This window comes from Capra hircus, chromosome 25, assembly GCF_001704415.2.
Source record: "Capra hircus breed San Clemente chromosome 25, ASM170441v1, whole genome shotgun sequence".
In the NCBI taxonomy this organism is placed as follows: Eukaryota; Metazoa; Chordata; class Mammalia; order Artiodactyla; family Bovidae; genus Capra; species Capra hircus.
Window position 1 is genome coordinate 41592243 of NC_030832.1, and position 10862 is coordinate 41603104.

Genomic DNA, 10862 nt, shown 5'->3' on the forward strand with positions numbered 1-10862 from the left:
AGGTGGCCTGGATGGTTTGTGACAGGGACGAAGCTGGGTAAGGCGGTCCCAGGCCAAACCACAGCAAGCGCCTGTCGCTCTCAAGGGAGGACTGGACTCCATGGCAGCTGGCCCGGGCCCGGGTCTGCACAGCCCAGGGCTGCGGAGTCTGAGAGCAGCGTGTCTGATCACATGAGATCTCCCCCTACACCTGAGGGTGCCCTGGGCTGGCCACTCAAGTTCCTGGACTTCTCAGGAACGTGCAAGTTGCTATTCTGAGCCCAAGTTCCCATGCTTCGATAGTTGGCTTGGGGGGATCTCTCATACCTTCCCCACTTGAGCGCCAATGAGCCCCCAGCACCAGCTTCCATGAACCTGCATCTTGGGCGCAACGTCCAGCCAAGACCAGGACCCCCAGGTTGCCCCAAAGAGCATCTTTATTCACAGCAAAGGACGTCACCATAGCAACACACCTCAATTCCCTGAGAACTTTTCCCTTATCGTTCACTTTCCTAGCTATGTCTTGCAGAAAGAAAAACAGAAAGCAGAGCGCACCTCACTGGCCAGGTGCGCTGAGCTGGGCTGGGAGACAGGCTCTGTGAAGGAGGCGGGCAGGGAGAGGCCAGACACCATGACACATAAATACAGAGTGTTAGACATTTCCATCAGCTTTAACAACAGAGATTATCCCAAGTTTGGCTTCTGCTTTTTCTGATCCACAGAAAAGATAACACCTTCCCCAAGCCCCTGAAAACACAGACAAAAACACCCTACTTTTTACCCACCCTCTTTCAACAAAACAGTCACAGTAAAAAACACTGTCACAGTATTTACAGACACACCCACTATGGGCGACTTTCTCTCTACTTTGGAGAGGAGTTTAAAGCTCAGCTGGCTCCCCGTCACAAAGGGAAGCTGGCTGAGAGAGCAGGGGAGACCCCTGCCCGGGACGCTTTACCCGGCGGCAAGGTCGCTGGGGCTGCTGTCACTCGGAGCCGTCGTACCCAGGCCGGAGCTCAGCGCGAGGGGGCGAGGGGCACTCCCCCAAACCCAGCTTCCTCGCGCAGAACACAGGGAGCTGTCCTGGGGGCTCTGAGCGGGGAGCCAGAGTCCCGGGGGGGCAGGTGCCCACAGCGACGGGCCTGTGCTCAGCAGGACGGAGCGGTGCCCACACGTCCCTGCAGAGCAGCCCCTGGGCCCCACGCTGCCCAGAGACCCCGAAAGGGTAACAGAACTGTCCTCAGAGTGACCTCCCACACAAATCCTTCCGGGGCGGAACACGGACAGACAGACAGACAGGCGGGACTTTGCCTGCCCCTTGGCAGAGCAGAGCTGCCCAGCAGTCTGCTACAGGGATGGATACGCTGCACACACACAGGCGCAGCCCCGGGGTGGCCTCGAAGGCCCAGACCGGGGCGGCACGACAGAGGTCCTCGGGCCCTTTGGATACCAGGGGCGCCCGGGGACGGGGTTTCAGCCACGGCCACTAGAAGATGGCAGTGCGGGGGCACCAGGGTGTGTCCGGGTACAGATGGCAGTGGACGGAGCGGAACCTGTGGGGACAGAGTGGGCGCTTGTCCGTGCGGGCTGGGGGCCCGCCTCCACCCGAGCAGACTCCTGGGGGCCGTTGAGCTGCAGCAGACCCTAAGGGACCTCAGTGAGCCCACCCCCTCTAGTCCTCCCTTTCCTCACCTCGACGGGTCAGCCTCCACCGAGAAGGGCCCCTTAATGTGGACGGCGTTCCGCTTGTTTTCAAACATGCCGTAGCTCAGGGTCACCTGCAGGGAGACGGAAAGGGTGATCCTGGGGGGGCCGTGGTGCCAAGGCCAGCCTACCCTGGCTCTGCCCAAGGCGGGCATGGGTGCGACTCTGCACGAAGGGACAGCCTGGCCTTCTGCCCACCTCGGGGCTGAGAAGCCAGGTCCACGCTGCACCCCCAGGAGAAAAGCCTAAGGGGGCTTTAGCTGGGACGGCGGCCTCGCCAGCCACGGCGAGGAATGTTTACGGGTACAGGGAAGACCCGAAAGGCTCAGAGTAGGTGTCCCGCTGAAGACAAGAGGCAAGATGGACGAACCACAGGAGTGCTGCTGGGCAGATCTGTGTGCCTGGGTGGCAACTCACAGCCGGGCCTCTGGTGACCTATTCAAAGCCGTGGCCCCTCTGCGGCCCCCTCCCCACTTCCTCCCTCCCTCCTGTCTGCCCCTTCCCTGCTCTCCCGGACGCTCTCCTCCGGCGTGCGGCCCTGGCGCGCGCACCTGCCGCACACCTGCTCGTGGAGCCCCGCGGCCCTGGCGCGCGAACCTGCTCATGGAGCCCCGTGGCCCTTGCGCGCGCACCTGCTCGGGGAGCCCCGCGGCCCTTGCGCGCGCACCTGCTCGTGGAGCTCGGAGGCAGGCACTTGCTGCAGATTCTCCAGGTGGGAGTGGAAGAGCCCACAGCGCACCAGGGGCACGCCCAGCAGCGCCTCCACGATGTAGCCGATGGTGCAGTCGTCAGGCAGCCGGATCCGCTCGGCCGTGCTCATGAAGTGGCCTCCGCTGCGGGAGGGAAGGGCCGAGGGTCGCAGTGAGCCGAGGGGGCAGTGTGCCACTCGGCCGGCCGGGCTCAAGCAGGAGGTGGACGCGCCCGGCGGGCATCCCTGACGGGGCTCCCACACAGGCGGCTCCCAGCCTCCCTTTCCTCCGGGAAAGCCCCCTCCTCCATACAAGCCTGAGGACTCCGTGTGTGTGTGGAGTGGGGGGTTACCAGATGCAGGAAGGGGTCCTCACCCCCCTGATGGCTGGCAGGCGGAGGTGGGGACGACTCACCCTGCCGGTGGACGTGAGGTTTGGGGACACTGGGGCTGGGAAGACGAGCCGTGCCAGGCCGGCCATGGGGGGACCCTGGGAGATCAGAGGCAGCCTCACCTGAGCCCCAGGGCACTCACCTGGCCCAGGGGCTCATCTTCAGGGCCAGCCCTCGGCTGATGCAGAAGCCAGCCCCACCGGTGGCGAACCAGAAGTGAACAGGACGCTGCGGGCACGGAGGGCTGTGGTGAGACTCCCAGAGCCAAGCTGCCGGGCACCCCAGCCCCCTCCCCGTGCGGCGGTACAGGCTGGCGTGGGGGGGGGGCACTCACCACTGTGTTTTCGCTGACCCGCTCTGTGGCCTGGATGGGCCTGTCCAGGCTGGGCTTGCCCAGGTAGATGTCCTGCGTGTGCGGGTAACTGCCCAGCAGCCTCAGCAGGGCACGCACGTTCACGTAGTTATCGTCATCCACGTGGCAGAACCACCTGGCGGGGGCAGGGCCGTCAGGGGGGCATCACGCGGGTAGGACCGCCAGGGCCAGAGCCCCGCCAGGGCCAGAGCCCCACCAGGGCACGCTCCCGGGGCCCCGCCAGAGGCCGGCACTCACTTCCTCCCTGACTCGATGAAGCGGTCATACTCCACGGCCATCTTGCAGGACAGCGCCTGGCGGCTGTGGGCGGCCGAGCAGTTCGTGTTGACCACATGGCCTGCGGACAAGGGGAGGGGCTGTGAGTGGGTCCAAGGCCGGTCAGAGAGGGCAGCCTGACCTGGGGTCACACAGCAGGCCCGGGGCAAGCAGAGCGGGAAGGGGTGTGGGGGGTGGTAGTCTGTCCCGGGGCGCCCTGGGTCCAAGCAGTGCCTGCTCAGCCACCCCACTCAAGCCCTCCCCCGAGCCGGACACCGGCCTGCAGACCCCACCCCCCAGCACCACCTCGTTGGGCGCCCCGCCCCGCCCCGCCCCTGCCCATTCAGGCGGCTTTTTCCCAGCACCAGCCACCTGTTGCCGCCACATCAGCTCAAAGGGCCCAGGAGCTGAAAGGGCCTCATTTGCATGAGAATTGGGGGGGTGGGTGAGTGGTGGGGCGGGGCGCTAAGCAAACCCGTTGAGTAAACTGCCCTCCCAGGTCCTCGGCCGGCAACCTCTCCCAAGGGCACAGTTTCCTCCAGGCAGGAAACCCCCTCGCCTTCCCACGTCCAGGGCTCACCCGTGCGCGTGGCCAGCGCCTCGTCCTCCCCATCCGTGAAAATGAACGTCTGCAGGGAGAAACGCGGCCTTGAACGGGCAGCTCGGGGGCCCCCGGCCACCGCAGGGCCCAGGGCTGGGGCCCCTCGTGCCCACGCTGCATCTTTGAGCCTGCATCTCCCCCCGTGCAGAGCGGGGCTCCGGAGCCTGCCATGAGAGCAAGGCCTGCATCTCCCCCCGTGCAGAGCGGGGCTCCGGAGCCTGCCGTGAGAGCAAGGCCTGCATCTCCCCCCGTGCAGAGCGGGGCTCCAGAGCCTGCCGTGAGAGCAAGGGGACGGGGGGTGGGGGTGGCTCGGGAAGGACCCCCACCCCACCCCCGACCACCGCGACAGCTGCGCCCAAGGTCACCGGAGGCGGCTGCCGGCACGAGCCAGGTGCGGTGCCCCGCCCACCCGCCAGGTAACCGCTCGCGGCCCGCCCTGCACACCTGGCGGGCACACACCCTTATTGACACAGTGCCTGGCCTGCGGGAGGGGCAGGGCACAGGCGGAGGAGGTCGGCTTCGGGAAGCCAAATCTCAATCAGTCGGGGACAAAGGCCTCTGCTGGGCGGCTGCCAGGCGCTGGCGGACAAAGGGCCCGCAGGGAGGGTGAGTCACCAGGCATTGTCCGCCAGCTTTGTCCAGGGCCGCGCTGCGAGGGGAACTCGGCCGCGTTAAGCGGGAGTGGCCACACGGCCCATTACCATACAGCTGGCCTGGTTAACTGGGCCGGGCTGGGCACAAGGTCCGGCGGGCAGGGGTGTGGCCACAGCCCCGCGGTCCCCCAGGCTGGGCCCTCAGGACAGGGCCCTTCGCACCGCTGGCCGTGTGGTCAGCCCGCCAAGCCAGTCGCCTTCCCTGAGCCAAAGCAGCCTCCAGGGTTCTCTGGAGACACTGACAAGTCTGCGGGGCTGGGCCGGGAAACCGCATGGGCCCCGCACAGGGATCAGCGCTCCCTGCGCCCACGCGGCCCAGCACCTCCGGCCATGGCTTCGGCTCACAGATGGGCCTTGCCCGAGGCCGCGTCGAAGCTCTGGCTATGCCAACCTGGCTCCTCCACCCCTGCCAGGATCACTCTACGGAAGAAGGGGGGGCCCGACGGGGAGGGGCCAGGCGCTGCCGGCGCCCGCCTGGGCCCGTCGGCACACGGGGAGGAATGTTCCTTCCTCTGCCGCCCGCCCAGCGCGTGCCGCCCAGCGCACCCAGGCGTGCCGAGTGCAGAGCCCAGCCTGGCGGAGGGTGCTGTGAGCCCAGGCAGCAGGAGACAGCCCCTCCACCTCCGTGGCCACCAGGCCCTGGTTTCATCCTGGGTACAAATGAGCACAAGGGAGGGGCCAGAGTGTGCAGGCCTGATGCGATGTGTACTCGGGGGCTGGGGGTCCCACCTGGGGTGCCCACCCTCTCTTAGTAGCCCAGGCTCCGGGTCCAGCCTGAGCCTGAACCCGGGCCACAGGCTCAGGTGAGGCCGCCAGCTGGGTGGGCCTAGAAAGGACTGGGGGAGGGGGGTAGGGTGGGCCCCTCCTGCCCGCTGCAGACACGCACCCCTCCTCCCAAGCAGACACCCCAGGGCCCCGCACGCACGGACTCGCATCCCGCCCCCTGCCTGCTCGCCGGCATCTCGGCCCAGGAATGCCGTGGGAGGCCAAGGCCGCCCGTGCAGACGCGCCGTTGCCGCCACTGGATTAAAAGGAAAATGCTTTCTTAATGAGATCAAGCGAGGCCTGTTCTCCCGCGCTTTGGTGATGCCCTAAAAACCCAGCCCAAGGCTACGGAGATTAAAGTCACCTTTGTTCAGAGAGGAGCGCTTGGAGGCGTGGGGCTGTGGGGGTGTGAGGGTGCCTGGCCTCCAGTCTCGCCACATCAGAGCAGTCAGGAGCGGAGGGGATGGGCCTCACCCGTGGCTCCGAGCCTCAGTTTCCGCCCTCTGTGTAATGGGCGTAACCAGAGCTCACGCGCCCAAAGCAGAGCGCCCGGCTCCTTCTCTTCTTCCAGCTCCCTCACGGCCCAGGGAGGAGGGCACCATCCCTCCCCGAGTGTACAGGTGGGGAAACGGGGAGCCCCGGGACAAAGGTGGTGCTGGTCCCCACCAGCCGTGCCCCACAGACCCCTCCCCACTTCCCTGACGACGGCAGGGATGGGGGAGGAAGAGCCAGGCGGCGGGGCGGCAGGGCTGGCGGAGGGTGGGCGGAGGGCGGGCGGAGGGCGGGCGGGGCGGCAGGGCTGGCGGAGGGCGGGCGGGGCGGCAGGGCTGGCGGAGGGCGGGCGGGGCGGCAGGGCTGGCGGAGGGCGGGCGGGGCGGCGGGGCGGCAGGGCGGGCGGAGGGCGGGCGGGGCGGGCGGGGCGGCAGGGCGGGCGGAGGGCGGGCGGAGGGACACCCACAGGAAGCGGCATTGTTCCTGGAGCTGCGATTCAAAGAAACACAGGATGCCAAGCTCTCCCCCCGACAATTGTGGCCGCTGCGGTGGCAGCCGCGCAGCCTAGGCCACTCCTGGGAGGGACAGGGGAGCAAAGTGCGGGCCAAGGACCCAGCCCCTCACCCTGGACCTCCAGTGCCGTCGTAACGTGGCCGCTGCTGACCACCCCCGCCCGAGCTGCTCCAATGGCTGGAAGTCTCTTGCACGCCCCTCAGGTTGTGTTCAAGGTGCCCAGCTGCCCTTTCAGGCCATTTCCTACTCTCCGTCTAGCTCAAATGGCACCTCCTCCAGGAAGTCCCTCCCTCCCCAACCCAGGTCAGATGCCCCCCTTTCGGCTCACACAGCCTCTTTGGGTTTCCCCCACTGCAGCCCTGACTTCCTGGAGTCTCCCCCATCAAACCGGGTCTGAACCACCCTGCACAGGGTTGGGAGCCGAGGTCTCTCCGTTGAAACAGTTTCAAGGACCCCTCACCCCTAGGACACCATGAGAGGGGCTCTTGCTAGGCGGGACACACGCCCTGACTGCTGGGAGCCAGATTCAGCTCCTCCCGGGTGTGCTCAGCTAGCCAGAGGGGAGCCTGAGGGAACCTTCGGTGGGGAAGGCGGCTTCTCCCTGCCTCTCCAGGTTTTGGCCGTCCACTTTCACAACCCTCGACCAGAGGCCAGCGCTTTCCTTATTCCAGAGATGAGCAGACTGAGGACCAGAGAGGCCCTTGGTCATGCCCAGGGTCACCTAGCTCGGCCGGGACTGCTCCCCGAGACCCCCTGACCATATCCCCTTTGCGGGAGGAAGTCCTCAGAGTCTGAGAGGAGAGGTGCTCAGAGCTGGTGGCAGCCCAGAGGGGCCTGAGCACTGCCAGCGGCCACAGAGCAGGCAGGCAGAGTCCTGGGGGTGGTGCCTGGCTCGGGGACAGCGCCCCGCAAGTGCTGTCACTTGGGGAGGGGGGCCCGCAGGCCGTCATCACCAGGCAACCTGAGTGGCCAGCGCGCCGGCGGCGGTTCCCATGGAGCACATAGCCGCACACAAGAGGCCGGACGCCTTTCTCCACTGGAGAAAGGGGCTTTGTTACCTTGCCCGAGCGGCCGGCGTGAGAGCCGCCCGGCGCTGGGAATCCTAACGGCCCAGCAGCCAAACAAAACCCGCAGCCCCCGCCGCCCCCTCCTGCCGGCCTGCTGAGCCCCTGGGAAAGGGACGCCGTGTTCCCAGGAGGCTGCCGTGGGCTCCCAGGGCCCCCTCCCCACGCTGGGACCAGGAGGACCCTGCTCCCCTGACCCTCATCGTGACCTCGTCAGGGCCCTGCCCCAAAACAGGGCTCAGCCAGGCCAGAAGGCCCCCAGGCCTCGAGGGTTTCAACAGGGAGGAAGAGAGCTGGGGTCTTCTCTGAGCCCCTAGACCCGTCAAGCGTCCTTCACCCTCATCCCAAATACCCAGGCAGTCCCTTGTATCTCCCAGTTCAGGGAATTCCCCCACCCCCTCCCCAGCAGCACTCACACTCTGCCCCCATCTCGCCCCAACCCAGCCATCCAGCTGCAGCCTGGAGGGAGATTTTTCAAAGTGGGGTGTGTCTTTATTATGTGTGTGGAGGAAGTCAGTGCTCAACTGGGATGTGCTAAGCACTAGTTTCCAGGCTCCAGAGACTTCTGCACTGTGGAGAGAGGGCCCCAGAATACACCCTGAAACCCAGCGCGTGCGCTCTCGTTCTTCTTCGGAGATGGACCCCCCCAGGGCCCCCACCAACGCCCACTCCCAGCTTCAACAGCGACTTGTCCCCCGGCCCATTGCAAAGGCTGGGATGAGGGACAGGTCTGGCCCTGTGCCCAGGGGTCCTAACCCTTCACTCCACTTCTCAGGAAAGAGTCTTCCTCCCGGGGAAGGGTATGAGGCCACGGAGGACGCCCCACGCTGAATCTGCCTTGGGAAGGCTTGGGGACAATAATTCCTAGCTGCTGAGTTCCAGTGTTTGAGGGCAAGAAGCATCACCAGGAGCCAACACCTGGCTGGTGAAGGTTCACTGCAGGCCACTGACCGGTGGTGTTTGGGGAATGAGTCCCCACCCTGTGCTTCCACATCAGGCAAACTGGGCTGGAAGGGGATGAACCGGCATCGCTACGCCCGATATTCCCGGCGGCGGTACAGACAGGCAGCCTGGCGCCCACTGGATGCTGCCACCAGCTGGACAAGAGGGCACCTCCTCCCCTGCCCACTTGCCCAGCCTGACGGGGCTCACCATCTCCTCGTGGCGCGAGATCCACGTCTCCAGAAGCAAGTCGAGACGCGCGCGATGAAACTTTTTGGTGGTCTTCACCGCGATGAAGACGTCGCGTGGGGCCAGCGGCTCGGCCGGGGGCCGCGTACGGCCGTCAGCGGGGCGGGAGGCGCCCCCGGGCGGTGGGCCCGCGTCTCTGCGAGAGCGGGTGAGCAGGCTGAAGTACTCGGACAGACTGTGCACCTCGCGGACGGGCGCCCCGGGCGCCACCGCCGCCGCCGCCTCCAGTCCAGGCGCCGTGGCCGCCCCCGAGGGGCCCGCCAGGCTGCGCAGCGCGCGCCGACCGCGTTCAGCGGGCACCGGGGGCGGCGGCGGGTCGGCCGTGAGCACCAGCAGGCAGGCAAGCAGCGCGCCCGCCAGCGCCAGCAGCAGGCGGCGGCCGCAGCGCTTGAGCATGGTGGGGTGGCGGCAGCGCGGAGCGCCCGGCCCCTCTCAGCCGCGCCGAGGCTCCGGGGTCCCGCCGCACGTCCAGCGGCGCCCCGCCCGCGGCCCGAGCTCTTAAACCGCCCCGGCCTGGCTCCGCCCCTAGGGCGAGGCCTCGCGCGATGCCCCGCCTTCGGCGCAAGCTCATTGGCTCCCGGGCCCAGGGGGCGGGGCCTCCCCGCACTGCCCCCGACGCCCGGCAGCGCCCACGTGGGGCCGCGGCGGGGGTCTGGGAACCGAGGAGCCGGTTCCCCGCGCGCCCGCCCCCGGTCCGCACGTGCAGGCCCCGCCCCGTCCCTCCCGGATCGCCCCCCGCGGGCAGCCGGGGGGCGCTGGGACTTGGGCCCGCCCCGCCCCGTCCCGCCCCGCCCGGGTGGCCCTGAAGGGGAAAAACCCAGGCCAGCCAGCGCGGGGCCGGAGCTCCAAGTCTGGCCTGCGGAGGGGCGCGCCCTCAGCGCTCTGACAGCGATTCCGGGACAGGCACTCTGGGCTCAGTCGTCCCGCGGGGAACGTCGGTCCTTCCCCGCTGGGCACTTCCCCTCCCCGAGCCGGCTTCGCTAGGGCTGGCGCAGGCTGGGTCAAAGGATTGGTGGACCTCAGCGCTCCGTCCAAAGCAGCCCTTAATAATAAAACCGAGGAAGGGCTTAGCCAGCTGAGCCACAGGTAGGGACACGAGGTTCCAACGGGAAAACACTTACCAGATTCCATCCCTAGACCCGAGCGAATTCCCTCCTCTCGGCCCAGCGTCGAGGCGGGGGAGAGGGTGGGTGCCCCGAAATCCGAGGCCGAGGCCGCCCCTCCCTGCGCGGGACGAAAGGCCGCCTTCTGTCCCATTTGGTCCCTCTGCGCTCGGGCCACATACGGGTGGCCCAGCTGTGCCCCCGCCCCGCCTCCCCGGCACACGGCGGGCCCCCACCCCCGGCCCTTCCCACGGGCCGGGCCGGGCCACCGCACGAGCAGGGGCGGCAGGAATGCGCGCTGGCAGCCCGCGTTGAGGGTGAGGGGCGAGGAAGTGGCCAAGGGCTCCCCGTGGCGAAATCAGAGTCTGAGCCCCCAGCCCATAGCATCTTCCGGAAGCGCGGCCAGGGGCGGCTCTCCGCTTGGCTGCGTCTCCTCTCCCTCCCTCCCCAGTCTCTCTCATCCCCTCCTAAGGAGGCCCTAGGGGAGCGCCTAGGCTACACTGGTCCCCGTCTTAGCGCTGGCTCTGCCCACTGGCCCATTTTCTTCTCAACGTTTACGTCTGCTCCAAGGCACTCTTCGTGGTCCCTCTCCCTCTCCCTGAATGTCAACTGCAGAGATGAGGGCCTGGAACACAGTAAGTGCCCTATAAAGATGTATCCTGTAGGGAATTCCCTGGTGGTCCAGTGGCTAGGACACCTAGCGCCCAGTGCAGAGGGCCACAGGTTCCCTCCCTGGTCAGGGAACTAGATCTCACTTGCTGCAACTAAGACCCAGTGCAGCTGGAAAAAAAAGATTTACTGTGTAGATGTCTGGCTCCGATCCGTGATTCTCACCTGGCCCATTTGTTCTTAGGGCCCTGGGGCCCTATCCCCTGCCCCTCTGTGATGGGGTGCGGTGGGGGATTGGAGTTCCCAGGTCTCTTCCTGTATCCACCCCCAAGGTAATTAGCAGGCGCCACCTCAGGCAGGCAGATGCCTGAGCAGATGGTGCTGGCTGTGCCCAAGTGACAAGACTCCCATGGAGTCACCTCCTGTCATAAACTCCTCCCCACCTACAACGGGAGTCAGCCTGGGAGCCTTTCCTCGCTG

At 66.9% G+C, this 10862-nt stretch overlaps 1 protein-coding gene across 1 annotated transcript; it reads right to left on the reverse strand.

The window, feature by feature from the left end:
* Positions 399-9139, reverse strand: LFNG (LFNG O-fucosylpeptide 3-beta-N-acetylglucosaminyltransferase). The gene is made up of 8 exons (XM_018040946.1): positions 8632-9139; positions 3972-4020; positions 3374-3473; positions 3098-3251; positions 2906-2991; positions 2351-2516; positions 1672-1757; positions 399-1532 (listed from the first exon to the last, which is right to left on the reverse strand). Exons 1-8 carry the CDS (start codon positions 9064-9066, stop codon positions 1466-1468), a joined length of 1143 nt encoding a protein of 380 aa, XP_017896435.1. The 5' UTR covers positions 9067-9139; the 3' UTR covers positions 399-1465.

Excerpts from the sequence above, each read along its gene's own strand:
- LFNG (XM_018040946.1), bottom strand. The coding sequence starts at position 9,066 with ATGCTCAAGCGCTGCGGCCGCCGCCTGCTGCTGGCGCTGGCGGGCGCG. Across the intron at positions 3,252-3,373 it reads TTCATCGAGTCAGGGAGGAA|GTGGTTCTGCCACGTGGATG; the intron begins GTGAGTGCCGGC and ends TGCCCCCGCCAG. Across the intron at positions 2,517-2,905 it reads AAGATGAGCCCCTGGGCCAG|CGGAGGCCACTTCATGAGCA; the intron begins GTGAGTGCCCTG and ends TCCCTCCCGCAG.